This window comes from Tauraco erythrolophus, chromosome 7 (genome assembly GCF_009769465.1).
Source record: "Tauraco erythrolophus isolate bTauEry1 chromosome 7, bTauEry1.pri, whole genome shotgun sequence".
NCBI lineage: Eukaryota > Metazoa > Chordata > Aves > Musophagiformes > Musophagidae > Tauraco > Tauraco erythrolophus.
Window position 1 is genome coordinate 3387394 of NC_141471.1, and position 19140 is coordinate 3406533.

The 19140-nt window shown below is 42.3% G+C and overlaps 1 protein-coding gene across 1 annotated transcript in view; it reads right to left on the bottom strand.

Moving 5' to 3' along the window:
* The window catches only part of LOC104371442 (vasoactive intestinal polypeptide receptor), a 119885-nt gene that overhangs the window by 37361 nt on the left and 63384 nt on the right, over positions 1 to 19140 (bottom strand). Inside the window, exon 4 of the mRNA XM_086614830.1 lies at positions 3414 to 3517. Coding sequence (XP_086470956.1) covers positions 3414 to 3517 — 104 coding nt within the window. The remainder of the gene's footprint in view (positions 1 to 3413; positions 3518 to 19140) is intronic.

Here is a 19140-nt window from a genome sequence, read left to right on the forward strand (position 1 = left end):
ACCTGACCAGAAGAAGGAGGGAGCTTGTTGTAGGGGACTGAGTTTGAGGAAGAGGTTGTTCCGCACAATATTCAGGAGAGCAGAGAAACGAGGGAAAGGAAACTGAGGAATATCATAGGAGATGTCAGTAGTGGGGTGGTGGGTAGAAGCTGTGAAGCGTGACAAGGTATGGGCCTTTTGCTTCGTAGAGTTATTCACAGAAGCAAGTTATGCACAGAGAGATCTTGGTGTTATTCAACAAGCAATTTCCTGCTCTTACATTTTACAATGACCAATCCTTCTTGTGTACAGAGAGATGACTCTGCATTCAGCTTTAATGTAGCAGGTGGGGTCATCTCTGTTCTGGAAACAGCACAAAACTACTTCTCACTCTTCATTTGCACTTGCTAAGGACAACCACTTCCTATTTTACAGATATCTACAGCAGAGAATTTGACCCAAGATTATAAATGGAATTGGAATTTCATTCAGTGCTCAGTTTACTAAAATATTATTAGGAAAAAAAAGAGGGATTTAAAGAAGTGAAGGGAATACATTCTAGCTGTAGACCTAGACTGATTCACAGAATTAAATTAGGCAATTTCATCATTCTCCTTCTGACTTCTGAAAGACTTTGCTTAATTTCACAGGAACATGATAAATCAGTTAAGGTAGATGCTAAACTGAGATTAACTGAGAATTAAATTCCTTGGTTTCTGTTCAGTAACCTCTACATTTGTCCCTTGGTAACTGAGACTAGAATATGAAACATGCACATTTGTGAGAGAAAAAGAACAGAAATACTGATATCAAGTCTGTCAGTAGCCCTGCACCCAAAACATGTTTTAGGTTCATGTCACTTAGCCTGAAGCCATCTGGGCTCCCTCTACAATAAATGCAAAGATGTTCCTTTGGAGGGTGAACTGACCTCTGGAGGCTTCTTTTATTTTCTTCACCTCCTTCAGACAGAGCCTATGGGGACAGCTGGGGTGGCCCCTCTCTGACCAGATGGAGACACACAAGGGAGAAGCTGTGCATCACGTCCGACAACTGGACAGCAAAAGACCCCCCCCCTCCCCAATTTGCTTGTAAGTGGTTTTTAAAGGTCAGGTTGGAGAAGGAATCATTATCACTACAAATATCACAAGCGCACTACTTCGGTGCCTACATCATCTGCTTCTTAGGGACTGCCAGAATTCACAACTAAAATCTTACACACAGCCCTCACTTATTTTTCATACTTTTCTTGTTGTTTCTGACTTGAGACCAGTAGATGTTAAAAGCACATAAAGTATTTTGAGCATGGAAGGTTATCAGTCTATTCCGGACCTCATGCCCCATGCAGCCTGCTGTTCTCCTTTTTTTTCTTTTCCCTTTATTTCTTCCCCCCCAAACTGACAGCCAACTCAACAACATCAAAAATCTATTCTTCTTCACAGGCTAGTACTGCTTGTTCACCCCCCTCAGCCACCTTTCACACAAATTAGACTTAAACAGCATGACAAAACCGCGGAAATCGAGAGAAAATAATTAAGAAAGAATTAAAAGAACACAATACGTGTTCTCTTGGTAACGCGGCATTCTGGCAACGCTGCAATCCATTGGGTCGCCAAAGCATGTCCCAGGAATTCCCAAATCCCCTTTGCAGCTGGAACATAAACCAGAGCTCTTGATGGAGGACCTTCCCAGCACAGACCCGTAACAATGGCTTTCACAATATGTAACTGGTGCCACACACCTCGATCCAAGAAACGGGACACTTGAGGATGTGAAGTGGTGGCTGCCCTCAAAGGCAGACTAAGGCTCTCTTCAGTAGAGCCCTGAAATTCTTTGTGTAACTTTTCCCTTTGCTGTTTTCTGTAGTCTTTCCCTCTTAAGGCTGGCTCAGCTCTGTTCAGATTCTCCATTAACTCTTTGAGTGCCTGGGTAATGTGTGACCATTCGCAATGACCTCCCACCATAGTTATTTATTCGTTACTGAGATTTCAATTTCATAGAATCATAGAATCACAGAATGGTTTGGGTCGGAAGGGACCTCAAAGATCATCCAGTTCCAACCCCTCTGCCATGGGCAGGGAAACACTCCACTACACCAGGTTGCTCAAAGCCTCATCCAACCTGGCCTTGAACACTGCCAGGGATGGGGCATCTACAACTTCTCTGGCATTCCTATGTCCAGCATTCACAAACACTGATATATGTCATGCAACGGAAAAAAAGCATGGGCATAGGTTTAATATAAACATCTGGTTGCAGTGAAATATACAATTCTTTTCTAGCATAAGCTTTTCCTTTTGGCTATAGGACAGCTATAGGTGACCAGTTTACATTAGATGTTTAACTTGTGGTTAGGTGAGGTGAATCTCGTTTCTGACAACTTTAGTTATCCTCTTTAGACTTTACTCTTCATGTCTCAGTATGTGGCAAACCAATAACAAACTCCTTCCTGTGTAATGACAATACTCTATAAAGCTATTTATACCTAGGTGAGTGATTACTAATTTACATACAGGCAGTATCTCAGAGAGCTTGCAGATTTCCTTACAAAATTTGGTAACATTGCATGAAAATTTGTGTGCTCCTTGCAGTTTTAAGATCTTTAGCTGGTTGAGATCAGCAGAGCAGCACTAATGGCAAATGAGTTACGTCCTTTTATCCTTTTTGATCTTTTGATGCTTATGTTGGCTTAGAAATATTGGAATCACCATATCTACATAAGGATAAATATAAATCATAGAATCATCTGGTTGGAAGAGACGTTCAAGATCATCGAGTCCAACCATTCACCCTGCACTGTCAGGGTCCCTAAGCCATGTTCCTCAACACCAAATCCACACGGTTTTTAAACACTTCCAGGGATGGGGACTCCACCACCTCCCTGGGCAGCCTGTTCCAATACTTCACAACCCTCTCTGGAAAGAAATTTTTCCTCATATCTAACCTAAATTCCCCCTGGTGTAACTTGAGGCCATTCCCTCTTGTCCTGTCACTCCTAACGTGGGAGAAGAGACCAAACCCCGTCTCCCTACAACTTGCTTTCAGGTAATTGTAGAGAGCAATAAGGTCCCCCCTGAGCCTCCTCTTCTCCAGACTAAACAGTCCCAGCTCCCTCAGCCTCTCCTCATAGGACAAATGTAGAAGGTTTGTTTCAAATTTGAACATGGAAAACCAAGCACCTGAAGTTATGCATGGGCATCACAAGAGACACTGGTCTGACCTTCTCAGGTGCTGATTTCCTGTCACTCCCCTGGAAATCAAACGGAGGATCCACTCTTTGACCAGACAATTGATCTCTGCTTCCAGGGATCCTCAAAAGGATCCTTCCTTCTTGAGGAATCAGAATGGGAACGGAAAAAATTGGGCATGGGAAGATAATGTGATTCTGATATCAATCCCTGGTAAATCTTGATGTCTACCCATCCAGGTTTACAAACCTCTTCTCCTGGAGTGCTGTTGGAATCAAATCCACAAGCTATGGCATACGGTGCGGGGTATACATCTGTCCAGCCCTGGCTTGTACAATTCCTGGTCACATTTCCTGGAAGAAAAAAGAATGGTTTAAAAAGAAATGTTCAGCTTGTTGTTAAACAAATGTCTGTCTTTTGTTGATTCAAATGCCAGAGCACATTTCTTGTAGCACTTATAATAAATTCTCCTACTTTTTCTCTGTTACAAGTGTTCATACTACGCAAAATACATAAATGGGAGTGACCCATTGGGTCATAAAGTTCAGACCTTAAAAAGAAGTACAGTTTAAACACTGAGGTGCCCACAAAACATCTCTTCTAATGGTACCATAATGCCAGTTGTACCCAAACCTTTGGTTGTTGGCACTGTATCAATATTGTTTGAGAGTGTTATTGTCATATTGCCTTGTTCCTGGAAAATTTTTAATCTAAACAGAGGAGTGAAGTATTTACGTCTTTCACTTTGTTTGCAGGAAGCCAAGGCAGGGATAGATAAAGTGCTCATTTCACGTTATGCAGGTAAGGTCGGAGGTCTGGGAACTGAATGCAGTCCTCAAAACCCAGACCTTGCCTACAAGCAGAGCCCTGATCAAATGTGATTCCCGGGAAATTTACTGCACTCTCGTTTTAAAAACAAACACTTCAAAATTTGGCTATGAGGGGAGAAAAACCAGATACTGACAACCTGTATTGCCTGTTTTAACATGTTTACTCTAAGGCAGAAAGATTTCCTGGACTCTTAAGCAAGCTGAGTGCCTAGGGCCTCCAACAGGCTGAAAAGAGCCTTAATTAACATACGGACATCTCTGTCCTTCAGCCAAAACTGACAAAACTGTGAAGTTCTCATGTTTCTGCACCTCCTGGTTCATCTGTGATTGTAAGGGGTCTGTCCAGTTCTCAATTTGTCTGCTTCCTGTTCCAGCTGGACCTCAAACCCACATTTCCATACAGAAGGCAATTAGCTGTTTGGACATCTCTGGTTTGGATGACAATTAGAACTCATCTATTATTCAAAGTTGGCCCATGAAGTGCACATTGTCCTTAGAAAGATTTCAGCGGCAGCCACTTTGTTTGTTCTTGGTAGGGGGACACTTCGCTGTTGAATCAATCTGCTCTGAACAGAGGGAAGGGCATTTTTCATTGTCAGGAGCAATGGACACCAAATTTAATCTTCTCCTTTCATTTCTAAAGGACCTGCAAGTTCGGTGTGCCTGCAACAGGGATACAAGTCACTAGGAGGCGTTCTGTTTGGCCAGGGGCTGTACAGTCATTAATCAAGCAAAAGAAGGAAAGACCAACAGCCTGACCAGGATACACCTTACCCTAAAAGGTTCATAGTCTGAAAGGCCAAGACAGATGTTTGTTAGGCAAAAATAACAACGAAGCAATACATCCAACAGTACATTGCAAAGCCCTCCAGCACCCACTCTGACCACAGGTCCCTACCCTGTCCATCTCACACGGATCACATCACCGTGGCATTCCTTTGCTGTCATTTATCACACAAACCCACCTGCCATCCCTGGCTGAAAAGCTGGTACAATAAACCAGAACGAACAAACAACAGTCAAAACTTGCTTCTTAGGTGAAGAATCACATCAGTGAAACTCAAGAGCTTTGCAAACATTTCCAACAATGGGGTTCTTTGCGCACAGGAAGAATAAAACTTCTGCAAACAGGAGCAAATCAATTATGCAGCTATGAGTCACAAAAATATTCAAGCATCACCTCCAGGAATTTCTGATGATTGAGTCATCTGAATATCTTCCTAACCTAAGACCTGTCTTGTGCTTAAATCAGCAGCAGCCTATCCCCTGGTTCGATTCACTCCTTAAATCCCTGCGACAGGTGGATTTGGACACTAAAACTTGCCCCTGTAATTTATCTTCATGACAGATCTAAACTTCTGGTGCTTTTGTTTATTTTAATAGCTGCTCCAAAAGTAATTAACTTCAGTACACTTTGGTGGGTTCCTGTTCCCCAGGCTTTTTCTTCATGGTCATTGTTTGCGTTTCTTTTTACCAGGGTTCATATGGGGATCGTAAGAGATCTTGTGCAAACAAATCAAGGACATGACTGTTCAGTACTTTTTTTTTTCCTAAGTGTTGTGTAAGTTCTGTTATTTCTTCTTCATTACAATGGATTTCATTACCTGATATTTTCTGCTTCCTATTTCCTGCTCAAAACTCCTCCTCTCTGTTTGGAGATGCCTGTAGCTTTCATGGTGGGTCTAATTCTATGCTTCTTATCCTCAGTGAAGTAAGGAGTGCTTGTTTCAGCTTAATTTCCTCATATTTCTCCTATTTCTTCTTTTTTAAGTGCACTTCCTCACAATTGTTTGATTCTTTTGTCATTCTTCTCATTGCTCTCAAGAATACTCTCAAAAGCTGTTTTAACGCTTTAGCAGATGTGGAAACTGAGGTAGAGGGAAGCACAATGAGACAGCATCACTGGGATTAAAAGAATAATAATAAAAATGTCCCTGATTTTATGGTAAACTCACTTCCCAGAGAAGTTTTTGTACCACTCTTTGCTGCTCACGTCACTTTTTGATGCACAAATTCTCACGCATGGTGTGATACAACAAACCTTCCCAGTAACTCTCATGATCTGTACTAGATGCCTGGGAGGTGCCAAAAAGCACAAGGTTAGAAGATAAAGATTTTACCACCCCGCAATTTTGGCTCAAGTGATGGATGATGCCTCCCCTCAGAGCAAACAACATTTCTAATTACTCCTACTTATCAGATTACGTTCTATACTGAAAACAAACATAAAATTTGGAAAAGTGCCTCACAAGCTTAGTTCTTACTCTGAGGTTTACAGGCAGCAAACTTCAGACTGAAGTATTAAACTGAGAATTTTATGTTACAAGGTCAAATCCCAGCTCTGCCACAGACCTCCAGTGAAACTGCAGCCAGTTTTTGTGAGCCCCCTGGGTCTCAGTTTCCCCACCAATAGTAGGACTTTGGTAATAAAGTCTGACCTTCTGTCAACAGGAAGGCAAAGCGTTCAAAGCACCAGAAGTTTTATATGCTGTTTTCCAGAACTGTTTCCCATTAATTTGCATTTCTCACTACACTGTGTAACACAAATTCTCCCCGGAACAATGCACCAAGGAAGCACACTGAAGCCACAAAACATAAGTGGCAGTACCAGAAAAGGCAGAACTTTGGGGCCTGGAAACAGTATCTCCAGCCTTTGAAAGTTCACAAAGTTTCCGAAACTTTCCCATTTCCTATCAGACTGAAGCTAAATCTTTTCAAACCGTATTCCTGGAGAATTGATGAGAATGGAGACCAGGGTATGAGTTACAACTCAGTAACACATAATTAGCAGTGCACAGTGGAGGAGATTCACAGTGAGAGCTGGAAAGCATCCCACTGCCAGTAGGTTTGTGCTCCAGGCTCTCCTCTATGTTGTGGAAAAAGGAGGTTCAAGACCCTGATGTGAACAGAGTTCCCTGGTAGGAGGGTATCAGTTAACAGTTTTTTCCCTAACTCAGTCATGAAATAATCTGCCTTTTGTGGGGTTTGTATTTAATTTTGATCAGAAATGTTGCAACTATCAAACCAGTGCATCTACTCCTAAAAGCCACATCCATTTTGATGAGGTTTTCCATTTAAAAAAAAAAAAGTTTCATTTAAAAAAACCACAACTAACTCTCACCTATGATAAAAATAACTTCATAACATGTCTTACCAGAACTCAGTTCCCTGCTTTCACAGAATCACAGAATGGTTGAGGTTGCAAGGGACCTTGAGAAGTCATCTGATCCAACCCCTCTGCTCAAGCAGGGTCACCCACAACTGGTTGCTCATGAGCATGTTCAGATGCCTTTTGGATATCCTTGGAAACCTCCGAGGATGGAGACTGCACAACCTCTCTGGCCAACCTGCTCCAGCCCTCGGTCACCCTCACAGTAAAAAAGTGTTTCCTTATGTTCAGATGGAACCTCTGGTTTTCGGTTTGGCCATGGTTAGAAAATGCAAAGGCAATTAGAAAGTGCAAAAGGGTCTCATTACTTCAGAAGTGCATTTGTGAATGGGAGCCTTGTGCGTGTCAGAAGTCCTCTTCTGGGTGCTGTCAGGAGCACAGAACAAAATCCCTGGTTCCCATTTCGGAGGTGCACAACCTCTGCAGAAGCACAAGGTGTATGGTCCCATGAGGATGGGATACTGTTTACGAGATGCTGCTACTGATGCTGCAGTGGTATACTCCTCTCCAGCTCATTCACAGCGCCTCTTCCTGTGGCAAACAGGAGGTAACTAAGCTGTTTTCAGTGTAGTGTAAATTAAGTGAAACCTCTCCACAGCTGCCAAAGGTGTAAACCATGCACGTTGGGAGCTATCCCAGCTCCACAGACCCACAATAATTGCTAAGGTGCAATAACTCGATTGTGTATCTGAGCCCTGAGCAAAGCATCACAGGGAGACAAATAGAGGAATCTCAGCACCCCAGCTCCTTCACTGCTGTCTTCTCTCTTTGCAGGTATCAGGACAAAGGAGTTTAAAGACAAGGTTTTAAAGGGAACAAGGTGATGAACTTTTTCATGAGGCTCCCTGCCAGGTAGGAGGGGCTGGATGTACAAAGGGAGCAAAATAATAGCACAGAAATGAAAGGGGGGAAAAAAAAAAAGTTAGTTCTTTAGAGATGGCAAATATAATGTGCAGAGGTAAACCTTATACAAGCTAAAGAAACTATAGCTACTGCCAGAGAACCAGGATGGGAAAAACTAAGCAGTCAGCTTTCCAAAAGTATGTTGTAGTATAAAAGTCACTGCTTACAGAAGGGAATTACAAGTGCAAATATGAGGCCAGACCTTTGGCTCATTTATATCAGTATTTATGACAGTCAGGGCAGAAAACACTACTGAAAGGCAAGGAGTGAAGCTGCAGGCACGAATAACCAGTTTTCGTTAAGTTTTACTGCCACAGTGCCTTGAAGGCTCACGCGTGGCATGACGGGCCGGAATTGTTCAATCAAGTCCCCACATTTCTTGGCCCAGCCCGAGACAGGAGCTCTGCCTCTTTGCAGAGATATTGACCACAGAAGTGCAAACATGCTAGTGGCTTCAGGTCAAACCCCAGCGAGATCAGCAGGATCTCTCCCAAGATCAACACCAGTTGGTCTGCTGCACGCTAAACCCTACCCAACTGCAAAGTCAAGCAGACAGGATGGGTCATCCAAGTCAATGTAAACTGCTGTACATATAACACGTGTATGTATAAGAAAGCATGGCTCTTCCTCACGCGCTGCCTCTGCCTGAATTCCTTGAAAATCTGCTCACAGTGTGCCACGGCAATTAATGATCACGTAGACGACGCAAGAGCAGAGACTGCGCCTCCTCCGAACACTTCTGCATCTTTCTAGCATCACGTCTGCTGTAGGCCAGGACTTCGCCATCTGGTCCAGCAGCTGCTCCTGGTTTAAGCAAATGCTTCTTTAGAGTTCACAAAGCCCTCTCCAATTTCCTAATCTGCACGGTTTGATGGCGTGCCTGGGATGAAAATCGCATTGATGGTTGGCAGCAATTAGCTGAATGCTCCTGTATTTCCTCCTGATTAGCTCGTGTAGTTGCATAAAATCTGGTACATGGCTCACACCTATCTGAAGCAGCTTTTTCTCACTTGCAGGGTGATTCAGAAACTCTGCTCCAGGCAGCTAAGACAGAGGGAAGGAAATCCCTCTGAATGAAAACAAGCAGGACTGGCTAAATTCTGAGACAAGTTTTGGTTAAAACCCCCCACGTTTCTTTTTAGCATTAAAACCTCCTAGTAAAATAAAAAAATCCAACACTTGTAAACTCGTGATGGAAATGTCCAAGTATTCCTGTGTTTAATTCAGTTTTTGGCTATTTGGATTTTACTCATTGTTTTAATTCAATTTCTTCTGCAGATAAGGGCATTCTCCTCTTCTCTTCCTCTCCTGCACTACTCATATCATTCTTCTCTTCTCTTCCTCTTCCAACTCATATCTTTTTTTAGTTGGATCTACAAATACCAATGAATTGCCATTACTGATGCTGACCAGGAGACAAGAAGGATTTTTTTGTCTTCTCTTTTTTTTTTTCCCTCAATTAGGTGAAACTTCCTAGGAAGCAGGGCAAGTTAAGCAGTTGAATGACTTTATGACTTTGCATCTTGCATATCCTGGTGATAGAGGAAATATCTTCTCAGCTCCCTCAAACAGAAGTTGCATATGAGCTGGTGTTCCACATATCTAACCACTGAATTTATCTTATTCCTATACTCGGAATTTTTCTTACCTCTTTCTAATAATTCTGATAGCTTATTATACTTCTGGCTTTCACTTCCACCTTCCAGGTCTATCAACCCTACCATTTCTTTGTGTGTTATGTGAAAACATACCTCCCTATGCTTATTTTAGACCTGCTGATAGACAATTTTGTTTAGCACCTCCTCTCTCACACACCATGAAACAATCGTTCTCCACCTACTTTCCCCACAAGATTCATGACTGTATTTATCTCTGACTTACAGTCTTTCAATCCACATTTTTCTAGATGGGAGAGCATTAATCTAGCTACTCTACTTGTACAGTGTCTGTCCATACCTTTATTCATTGTTCCAATGATGGTGGCCCTATTCTCCTTTGGACGTGAACCTCCTCCTATCACTTGATGGATCTGCTCAGCTGCACCTTCCATGAGGTCTTCTGGTCTTGATCTTGGTCTCTCCACTGCCCATATAAACAGCCCAGAGGGTTGACTCCAAGTCTTTTTCCTCTGTCTCCAAGGTCCTCATAGTCCTATATAACGGGTCTAACTCTGCTCTGCAGTGAATATTGATTTTCACCACTGGTCTTTGGGAAAAATGGAGAGATGTTGTTCTACAGCAAAACACTGCACACACAATTTATTAATTGGGATAGACTTTCTGGAACAGAAACAAACAAGTGCGAAACTTCTAATTCAATTTATATATGTATTTGGGAATGATGTGGAAGAACTATGAATCCAAGTGACTTTGCAGATTGGGTTATATCAACCAGTAAAGGGCCAGGCAGAGAAATGACATGATTTATTCATGACATATCGGAAGAGAAGTGAGGAGTTAGTGGAACCAAGATAAAACCAGAATATTTTCCTTATAAAAGGTGTTTGATGTGGGTAGGAGTTAAACATTGAACAGGTGAACTTCATAAATGCAGAGAGATAACTGTATCCCAAGCACTTTGTTGCCTATGTCTAGGTCTTAAGGAATTTCTCTTAATTTCTTTTTGCTTCTCATCTGCTTCAAATACACACTTCAGACTCAGAAACATGTCTGGAAGTTAGTGTCATAGGTGAGGCTTTAGCTCTTTGATTTTAGTGGAAAAAAAACTCTTATTGGCTTTTAACGGGAGCCTGAATTCATACAAAGAGATATAAGGTCAGTCAATGCTAAGGGGTGTTCACTTTTGTCTCTCTCTTGTTTCTTTTGCCTTTTTCTGTAACAGCTTCTGAAGGAGAGGGGAAGGTGTCCTCTGAGTAGCAATCATCTGTCCTGCTTCTCAGTCATCTTATTCCATGGTCAGAAATAAATTTTTTTCAAGCAGAAGCTATTAAAGCAATAGCAGTTCTTATCATTTACTCTTCCTGAGATTCTGCTGAGCCCACTGGAACATCTCTAGTTCCATTTTTATTATTGATTTGTCCTACTGTTACTGGGAAACACCTGAGACCTTGAGACAACTACAGCTTGCACTAAACTGGATGTTAAAGTGGTTAGATCTGGGAGAAACTGGTGAGGTAAGTCATGACAAGATATTATCCAAACTTGATATTATCCAAACTTGATATTATCCAAACTTGCTTTATCTGCCTCAGCCATGATCTCACAGAGTCATTCCTTCAGTACAATTTCTGCTTAGTGTTTCATGCTATTTCATATTTTCAGTATTTCATCATTTCGTGCCATAGTACAACCTCTGGCATGGTGTCAACATGTCACACGACGGACAGAGCCTACAGTTTCTTCATTCGCTCTTTTCCACATCACTTGGCCTGCAGTTATTACTGCCACATCTCCAGTGCCCTGAAGCTTACTGCACCTTGAATTTCGGGAAATCCTCCATTTTCCACTACCTTCCTTCCCTCTTCCTGCATATTACATTTCGACATGTGAAGATCTCGATCCTTAATAAATACAGATAATTCCTCCCTTCTTAACATCACATGTTTCCCTTAATTAGGCCCCTTTCTTAAACACTGTTTGTTTTCTCACAGCAAAAGCAGAGCTGTCAAACTCTAGGACAAATTTCTCATTAGATCTTAATGACATTGCAATCATCATATACCAGGAAATATTTACAAGAAAAAGATGCACATTTCACAGAATCATAGAATGGTTTGGGTTGGAAGGGACCTTAAAGATTGTCTAGTTCCAACCCCTCTGCCATGGGCAGGGACACCCTCCACTACACCAGGTTGCTCAGAGCCTCATCCATTTCTGGATAAGTGGAGGTATAGTAACTCCACAAGCCAAGGGCGGGCAGTGGGTTTTCAAGCCAAGGACCTCAACACAGTGTGCACTGGTATCACTGGACATACATGACTTGAGGTCATACATCTGTGGGATGGTGGAGAGGTTCAGCTATGGCTTACAAAACCTTCTCAGCACAAATCCTTCAGAGGAGTGGGGCAAATGCATTGTGACACCTCAGTTGCAAACGAATCTCAAAGGTCTAAAGTAAAACCAAGCTTTAAATATGTCATGTATCTGGAAAGCCATCTGTTTCTTTCTTTACACCCATGCACATTGCTGGAGCAGGCTAACGTGAAAGATGCAGTCTTAAATGTGAACGTAAAATCAACACTGATCTGTGGAAAGGGGGTCATCCAGCACTGTTTTCTGCCTTGGACCTCCTGTTGTCCATGACAAATGAGAAAAATGAACATCAAACAGGGCTGGACGCTGCCCTGATGGGCACAGTGAGCAGGAGCGTTGGCTCACTTGTCCCCTTTTCTGTGACTTCGGGAGGCCTGTGCAAATAATTGGCACAATTCAACGAAAATGAGGAGGTTTTCTGGCAATTCTGTCTCTGTGATATGAAGGCACATTAGGACAACAGAGCATCTGAACAGATCAAGAGCTCTCAGTGAACAAATCTCCAAACAGATGCACTCCGCTGCTTGTTTCCTTTAAAATGAGCACTGCAGTAAATAAATAGTGTGTCTGGTTAATTTTCGGTTTCTTGATGGTAGTGATAATGTATTCTGCTTATCTTCTGCTACCTGCTCATCCCTCTCTTCATTTTATTCAGAATAAAGGAAAAAAAAAAAAGAGGAAAAGAATGCTGGCTCAGAAGAGAGATTAGGATGTTTTTCAAGTAAATAAGAATAATTTTTGGAGAGAGGGGAAATAAATGTGATTCTGCATTTTTATTTGTATCTACTCATTATAGATGTCTTTTGCATGAGCAAAAGGTTGGGATTCATCTCACCTAACTTTTGCCATGGAAATGTAAGGAGTCTAGTCTAAAGCAGACTATTAGGTTCCCTGTAGAGGCTATATCAGACATTCAAAGGTCATCTCATCCCTTCCTAACAAATGTCATGGGATAACCCATGTCCTGAAAGTGCTAGAGGGAGAAAATAGAGTTTAGGTTAGATGCTTAATGTTAGGCACCCATGGTTCAGTGGAAGGAGTCTCATCCATACGTTTATCTAACCAAAAAAAAGGGCAGCAGAATACCAGCTCCCTGGAGTCCCTATCCATGTCGTACTTACAAATTTCATTTGACTGTCTCAAGACATGGCTATAATTTGCTTCAAGACTCACTCCAGGTCAACAGGGACTCAAGTGTGTTTGGAGGGCTCCACACAGAGCACATGAGGGAGGACCCTGCAAGCTTGCAGGTGGCATCAGTGGAGCTACCTGCAGCAATCTGTTTAACCACTTGCTTCAACGAGAGGCTCACTCTTGTGTTATTTCATGGGAAGCTCTTCCTTTTGCTCAGTGCTGTTGTGTAGAGTTGTGTGTGTGTGCCAGAACTGGGAGGGGTGGGGAGTGGTGATAGCTGGGTATTGCTGCAGCCTGAACCATTAGGACCTGGATGTTAGCAGTAGATGACGCCCATCCAAGGAATTTGACTTGATTGCCTCTGTTCTAAGGAAGTTGGATAATGCTACAAAAGATGAGCCAATGGCTTTCAAAGTGAAGGTATGGAGGGAGGGTGTCATTTTCAAATTGCTCTACAGATGAATCAGGAAAAAAACCCGAGATGATAGAATTAGACCTTTGCTGTCCATCACACTGAATTTGCCAAAAGGCCATCAGTCAGAGGCTGGGGATGACACGAACCATGTTTTGTGTGTAAGTGCTCACAACAACTGAGATGTACACAGGATCAAATGGTAGTTGAAATAACTTTGGGCACGGTATCAAAAAAGAGAAGGACAAAAGACAACAAAAAGTTCTTGATTTATATTTGTTGAAAAGTACTACAGAGAAAAAGATACCTCTTAAATTCAAATGAAAAAACTATCTGGCAGAAGAGTATGAATGTGCAACTTTAAAATGCTAAGAAGACATAAATAAATAAATAAATGATAAATAAATAAAAAGGTGAATCTTCATGACGGACTATGATTCAAAATATCCACAACAACATAATAAGATCCACGACTTCTCAGGTAAGTCTTGGGGCTCTGCTTATGCAGAAAAGGGCTTGTTTAATGACTTCAGGTCAGATTCTGAATGCTAATGCTGGCATAAACTTCAGTTACTCCAGGCTTAAACAACCGTAAACCCAGAGAAGAATTTGTCTCCAAGTTCTTTAGATATAAGACAATATTTGCATACAACTTGCAATGGTATTAAACACACGAGTGATTTAGATATATCTGAGAATTTTATTCGTGTGTCTGTGGATGAGCAGATTTGGTCCACCAAAAATAGCTGAGATCCTGAATGCCTGTCCTGAATTACTGCTCAGACTTCCCTCCCTGAACACCTGGGAAATCACAGCCTGATTCAAACCCAAGGAAACACCTCCAGGACAGCTGGGATGTGCCTCTCTTTACTGCAGGAGAAAATGCATATATCTGGCTAGATTAAATGCTGAGCTTTCACACGGCTAACGTTAGACGATACTGACCCCGATTATCTGCACAGAAAGGGACAAGGCTGAAATCTGTAGAAAACCCATCTTGATTAACATATGGTCTTGTTTAAATTCAGGAATTTGTAAATCCCTTGACTGGATCGAAACACCTTTCTCATGCAGCCTGGACTTTTCAGATCCCAATTGCCACGCAGAAGGAAAAAAGCTTGCTGTTCTCAGGAATCGATGCCAATAAACATCCCTGTCATTTCAAAATTCCCATTTAAGAGGAAGGACTGCAAATCTAAACACTTAGTGTTGCTCTGCACAAATATGTACCTTAGAGGTGACGCACAATACAACTGCCAATTTTTGGAGCTGGTGCTAGCCACAGGAGTCTGCATACATGACTCTCATCCCACCCTAATTCTTGCCCAAAGAACTGCAAAAAACCTTCTGCATGAGCACCATGGAAATCAGTTTAACAAACTCTGAGGGCACGTAGAAGCTGTCACCAATAAGCACACAGACAGCTTCATGCTCGTTCTAAGCCTCTGGGTAGCCAGTAAAAGCATCACTTCCATGGATATCCAAAGCCAGATATCACTCGAAGGATTTGCTTCACAACATGTAGGATTTGGGACAGCTAACAGGACAAAGGGCAGCAGTTTGAAGCCAGGAAATGTCCTGAGCCAGATGGACAGCATTCATATTAATGACATTCGAAGGAGGGGGCATAATTATGCTGAGACAACTCAAGATTCACCTGAGACCAATATTTAAAGTCTTGGCTTGCCTTTATGGCTCACAATGCACAAATCACATCTGAATATTCAGTGAACAGGTGCAGAACTGAGCCCCTCACCCTCAGTGAGCGACACAGTCTGGTCTTTGGTCTCTCTCCCTCTCCGTATCTTCGACTCACTGCATATGAAATGCGGTGAGTCCATCAAAAGAACATGCAGAAGCAGCCCTGGAGTTCTCCTGGATCCTTAACATCATCTGATCACTTTAAAAGCTCACCAAAGCTATCTCCAAAGTTATTTACTTCCCACATAAATCTCCACTGAAACCCTCCTCCAGATCTATTCATGGCAGTTTGCACATTCTGCTTCAGTTGAATATTGGCTTAAACTACTCTTTTCCCTCCTTGATTTCACTCTTGCAATAGGGACTCTCACTTTCTGTGTTACTAAACTAAGCAAGAGTCACTAAGTCACAATCTTCCAGTCTCTTCTAGTATGACGGGCTTTTTGTTTACCACCATATCTATCTTCCACACCTTCAGTTTATCTTTGACACACACACAACAAGCAGAGGGAGCTGGGTCTCTTTAGCTTGGAGAAGAGGAGACTGAGGGGGGACCTCATTAATGTTTATAAATATGGAAAGGGTGACTGCCATGAGGATGGAGCCAGGCTCTTCTCAGTGGCATCCAATGATAGGACAAGGGGAAATGGATATAAGCTGGAACATAGGAGGTTCCGCTTAAACATGAGGAAGAACTTCTTCCCAGTAAGGGTGACAGAACACTGGAACAGGCTGCCCAGAGAGGTTGTGGAGTCTCCTTCTATGGAGATATTCAAAACCCGCCTGGACGTGTTCTTGTGTGATCTGATATAGGTGGTCCTGCTCCGGCAGGGAGATTGAACTAGATGATCCTTTGAGGTCCCTTCCAATCCCGAACATTCTGTGATTCTGTGATATTCGGACACTACTGTAGGATAAGGCAAGTTGTCTCCTACCCTCTTGTACTCTGGAGCAACAAGAGTAGCCTTGGAGAAGCTATCCTGCTCCAGTGGCTCAGAATTTATCTCAGGAGCCTTCCGAGTACTAGCCCTGGCCCAAGGATCCGACTGGGACAAGGCATAATTGAGAAATGATAATGTCGAGTATCCAAGAGGACATGTGGAAACTTAATAAATGCTTCAGGTGGGCAATCAAAGTGTATTGTCACAATCTGTGATCTACAATATATTGGTCAAAATTCCAAGTTTCCCAATCGTTTCCTTGTATATCTCTTTTTCTTTACTTGTGCATGAATGTCACAATAGCTCTGAGAATTTCTGTTGTCCTCTTGTGATACGATTTTAGAATCTCAATCCGTTGGAGCAGGTTATGACCAAATACAACAGGAGGTTGGCAGAGCATGAACCAGTACTGGATGGCAATGCCAGCTAGACTCTCTGATGGCTTCCTACCCACATAAAAAGGCACTCATGACAACGCCTGTTCCAGACACCACTGTCACAGTTGCTACATCTGTGAAGCTGTGCACTCTCCACTATTCTGACAAAAGTATGAATTCATGGTGTGGGATCCATCAACGTCGACAAGTTCTAGTTCCTCGTATCACTCGTGCCCAGTGTTTGGCAGTGTATTGCCAACACCAGGGAAGAGTTGGTGTTTGGTGCAAAAATGACGAACAAAACAACTAAGGGGATGAACGCCTTGGAGAGCGAAGGGAAATCAGGAACTGGTGGAGCAGGGGAGGGAAGACGCAGCTGAAGCTGCAGCGATATCTGATGACTGTGCTGGTATTGTTTCAATGCACTTGACAACATTGAAGGATTTTGAGTTGAGCAATGCAAATGCACACACGTATTACAGAATGATAGAATGGTTTGGGTTGGAAGGGACCTCAAAGATCATCTAAATCCAACCATCCTGCCATGGGCTGGGACACCCTCCACTACACCAGGTTGCTCAAAGCCTCATCCAACCTGGCTTTAATTCCACACAGGGAAGCTGCCATGCCTGGGTGACTCTAGAAGGGGCCAGGACCCAGACAGCTCTGTTCTAGATCGTTTGACAATAGGAACATACCAGATTTAATGATGAATTGCAGTCCTTGCAGTCAGTAAGCCCACTAAGCACAAGGAAGGAAAGTGGAGCGGGAAAGAGAAGTGAAACATGATCATGAGGGAGGGGGAAGAAGAGCAAAAGTAAATTTAGAGCACCAGAGGAAAAATGGAGCTTGGCAAGCTCAAAACTCAAAAGGAACTCACCCTGTTGAGTGGGATTCCAGAGTTTGGTTACTCCCATCCCTGCCCCCTTAAGTCAATTAATCTCACAGCTGAAGCTTAAAAACTGTCAGTGCTAATTTTTACTGTTTAACTTGTGCACAATGGACAATTCAATGGACAATTTGCTTTTGGAGAAACTGTGGGAAACAAATTCCTATCACAAATGTCACCTTCTATGTATTGAAAGAAAACTGGAACGTTCTGGTCAAGGGATGGCAAGTAATGCACTTTAATAATGAAAGGTGCCAAAAATATTTTCATCATCTATCTCCTCCGTATGGCACTGACGAATGTCATGAAATAATGAAAAACTTCTGGATTTGTGAATAGCATAAAAATTTAATGTCAAATGACATCAGGACTATGCTAGGCATTTTAAGGTTTCTAAATGCCACAAGATATTTTATCCTTTATTTACCGTGAGATAGGATATTAGTCATTTGAAGTGCATATTCTCCATTAGGACGGAAAATCACATTAACTCTTTATTTCCCAGCATTTCACCCTTTTCCTGCTATAAATATAAAAAATATTTTTTCTCACTAACAACTCGGCATAAGCTTTCATGTTCCTGCAAAGGGATCAAAGAGTAAGACATAAACATTAACCAGATGATTGATTTCCTGGAAAGCTATTCAATGATACTCACTACTACAAAGGAAGAACTGCTTTGCAAACTTTAACGGCATTAATTTTGCAACAAATCCTATAAACCAAGAGGCAATCTTTCCCTCCCTTTATTTAGGACTATATCTGCTTTCCACATTTGCATATGATTGTACAAAGTGCATAGCTCAGAGAAAATTAAAGCTGCTGGTTTTGCTTTGGAAATGGCATTGGTTTCTCTGTTTATAGAAGGAGATGCCAGCATGTGTGCTCTGCAAAGGTGGGATTCACCCATATTGTAAGACAGTCACATCTGCCAGAGCCACTCTACTTTTGGTGGTAAATGGAGAGAAATACAGGGTTTATCAACGTTATTCAGCTCATCCTGAAGTCTAGAAGCCAGCTGAACTGTACCTCTAAGGAGTCTATTTCTCACCACTGACTGTAAAAAAAGCTCAGAGATAGGTCTGCATATGGAAAACTCTAAAATCAGTTGATATGAATGCCATTCCAGGTTAGAAATTGGTTTCTTAAATATAGGTATCTTAGCACCAGTTGAAACATCCTCATGGGTTTCTTCAATCCCCCAGGGTACATCAAATGGCACCAGATGCTTATGTTTAGGAAACTGCACAGAGTTATAGAATCATAGAATGGTTTGGGTTGGAAGGGACCTCAAAGATCATCTAGTTCCAACCCCCCTGCCATGGGCAGGGACACCCTTCACTACACCAGGTTGCTCAAAGCCTCATCCAACCTGGCCTTGAACACTTCCAGGGATGGGGCATCCACGTCTCTGGGCAACCTGTTCCAGTGCCTCACCACCCTCAGTGTAAAAAATTTCTTCCTTAGATCTAATCAAAATCTATTCTCTTCCAGTTTAATCCAATGCCCCTTGTCCTATCACCACACACCCTTGTAAAAAGTCCCTCTCCAGCTTCCCTGTAGGCCCCCTTCAGGTACCAGAAGAGTTCTCAGTGTCTACAGTGTAGGTGCCTCTCTGTGAGTTTAGT